This window comes from Papilio polytes, unplaced genomic scaffold (genome assembly GCF_000836215.1).
Source record: "Papilio polytes unplaced genomic scaffold, Ppol_1.0 DF821289.1, whole genome shotgun sequence".
In the NCBI taxonomy this organism is placed as follows: Eukaryota; Metazoa; Arthropoda; class Insecta; order Lepidoptera; family Papilionidae; genus Papilio; species Papilio polytes.
Window position 1 is genome coordinate 519,692 of NW_013527915.1, and position 3,051 is coordinate 522,742.

Here is a 3,051-nt window from a genome sequence, read left to right on the forward strand (position 1 = left end):
GCATGTAAACAAGACATTTACATACAGTGTAAGAACAATATTAGATATTATGGAATACATTCCTCAAGTCTATAAAAGTACATTTCTAATAACTGTTTTCTTGGTTTACATTCAAATAATGAGATTTGTATGAATCAGCTCTGAAGCTAAAAAGTTCAGATACAACAGGCTCAAATTGTTGAGCTACGGCTCAATATATTAACAGCTCAATGCAATGTATGACTTGGACCAATTTTAAGTTCAAATAAAATTAACATATCTCAGATCTTATCAAACTGGGACAGAAATGTTATGTCAAAATATAAACTCTTTATAGTAAATTATTCACAATTAAAAAAAGGATAAAACAAGACTTAATAGATTGCCCTTTTCTTATTAATATAACTAAAACATACAATTTTAAACAATAACATTTAAATACAACCAATTTAAGCAACTTTATGTAAAATCTAGTGACTACTTTAATTATTTCCTAATTAAGTAAACTGATGTGAATGTTTTTTTTTGGAATTGGGTTAATGTATTTTTTGAATATTTATCTGTTTTCTTGTGAGACTGTCCTGTTTAAATGAGATTTAGTATTTTTTGAGTTGCTCTGTAGTTTATTTAAATTAGGAATAGGCATATCATGTACAGTTGCATTACCGCTATAGTTGGCAATTCTCATAATTTCTTCCAATGTTTTAATAAATGTATCACATGTAGCTTTTAACAGGTTTACTTCTTCTTCCACTCTCTGAAATGTTGAATAACTTATTATACCTTGTTTTTACCTATTGAATTTATTTTGTTTTCATGATCTCAAGTTAGTTAAACTAACTATTTGATCTGTCTGTGAATGCACCTTGAGTAAGACATGCAATAAACCAAACCTTCACATGTTATTGACAAAAATGAGAGAAAAAACTTATTTTATAAGAGATGTAAACAGTAAACTCTTATTTGCTTAGGTAGTTATGGTATATAAACTTAGTAACAGTTTAGTATCTCTAATTTAAAGAACAAGAATTAGTTGTAATTTAGAAAAAGCTGTATATATTTAATGATAATGAATTACTTATTACCTTATTTTCTGGACTGTCGGTATAGGATGCACCTTTTATAAAATGCACTTGCTGCATCATTAGATCACAATAGAGCCTCAATTCAGACTTTTTATGTCCCAAAGAATTATCAAATTCTGGGGCTAAAAATAGAAAATACAATTGAAACAACTACTAAGTAAAAACTTATATTAAAACAATAATTTTCATTTATAACATACCTATTGTATCAGTTTTGTCAACACATGCTTTAGCACTTCCTAAAGCAACCAACCACTTTTGCCTGTCTTGAGGAGAAGGTGCCCGTAGATACATATGTTGCTGGCCAGGTATAACCAAATCCAGACGGGTATTGTCGATATTATTGACTGAAAATACATCGCACTTCAGTGAATTCAAAAAGAAATTCGTGAATATTCAAAATCCTTAAAAAATATTACCATTTATTTGACATACTGATACTTTCACCGAGCCTTTGCATCCTTGAAACACTTCCTCTTCTGATTTATAATAAGATAGTATACCATTCTCCAAAACGAACCATCTTGTCTGCCAACCTACAATATTAATAATAGGTGATATATAGAAATAAGCTAATATAAAATTAACATATTTCTCCCATACCGTTCCAGTAATTTGTCCATTTCCATAAAACGCCTTCCATCACAATCGAACTAAAAATGTAGTTTATTTATTTACAACTGCAACGACAGCAAATTTTACAACAAACGTCAATAAAACAATGTCAAAACTATAATTTTTATTTCAGTTTTCAGTGCCATCCAGAGTTCCACACCATAGACATAGTCAAAGACTAAAACCCAATCTGTCAACTGTCATTGTCACATAAACATAAAGGTTCAAATCAATGCCACACCCGTTTGTTTTGCCTTTAACGAATTATTTTGGATAACTTTGTTAAACCCCAAAATGAATAAAAACCTTATTTGTAGTCTTACTTTCTTAATAACTTTATCATTTTCCGTTCTAAAAGGTTGTGTTCACTTTCTATATTAAATGTTATACTACAAAGTTTAATAAAATATACTAATTATTTGATTTCCATTTCAGTGTTTGGACTTGAATGTTATGTATGTGAAAATCAGGAAGATAATAATGAAAAGTGTGTTAAAACCATAAAAACTTGCGAATACGATCAAGACGTTTGTCTAACTGAAATTAAATGGGGTAGTACACCTTATTGGTCTCAAGGTGCAAAGAAGCAGTACTATGTGTCGAAACGATGTTCTAATAGAACAGACTGCGCTACAACCAGAGAACGGTATATGCCTACTTGCACGCATATTTGGTATCAAGATTGGGTTTGTTCAGATTGTTGTCAGGGTGACCGCTGCAACTATTACATTATAGTGAGTTAACATTTCTATAAAATTGTGTTGTACTCTTTTTAATATTACACTAACATTTTTTTTTAATTTCACAGAGTGGAACTGCAACTATGCAGCCTATTTTGTGTATGGTCATAGGCGGTGTAATGCTTCTAAGACTTCTTAGTAATAAGTTTATTTTGTACACTTAATTTGTATGGTAAATCATATTTCTTGGAGTAAGTTCTTTTCTCCTATTATCACCGTCCCATTTTGTAATGTATTTAAGGTTTTTTTAAGGTATTTTAAAATTTAAGCATACATTCTTTTTAAAGATATTACAATAAGAAATTAATTTTTATACAAATGATTTTAATAGTCTACAAGTTGTAATATTACATTGGAAAACAATAAGACTTGATTTTTATATAATTTTATCATGTTATTTTTGAATTATTGTTTAAAAATGTATACCATAGAATAATAATAGAAGCAGCTACTAATGATATAAGGAAACTCATATACTGTTGTATGTCTTTTTACCTGATTTAGGTACATACGTTTTGCTGGGAGCTATAGAACATATCGTTCAATTCCTCATACTTTTCAATGTAGTATAAAATCTAATGTTAAGTGAATGTTACATAGCATAAATTATTTTAATACCTTTATAGATATTG

The 3,051-nt window shown here is 29.0% G+C and overlaps 1 protein-coding gene across 1 annotated transcript; it reads right to left on the reverse strand.

Moving 5' to 3' along the window:
* Positions 1 to 6: 6 nt before the first annotated feature.
* On the reverse strand, positions 7 to 1,801 carry LOC106109183 (pleckstrin homology domain-containing family A member 3-like). The gene is made up of 5 exons (XM_013290589.1): positions 1,668 to 1,801; positions 1,484 to 1,600; positions 1,265 to 1,411; positions 1,065 to 1,186; positions 7 to 736 (listed from the first exon to the last, which is right to left on the reverse strand). The coding sequence occupies exons 1-5, from the start codon at positions 1,705 to 1,707 to the stop codon at positions 536 to 538; spliced, it is 627 nt and encodes a 208-aa protein (XP_013146043.1). The 5' UTR covers positions 1,708 to 1,801; the 3' UTR covers positions 7 to 535.
* Between the last annotated feature and the right edge of the window lie 1,250 nt (positions 1,802 to 3,051).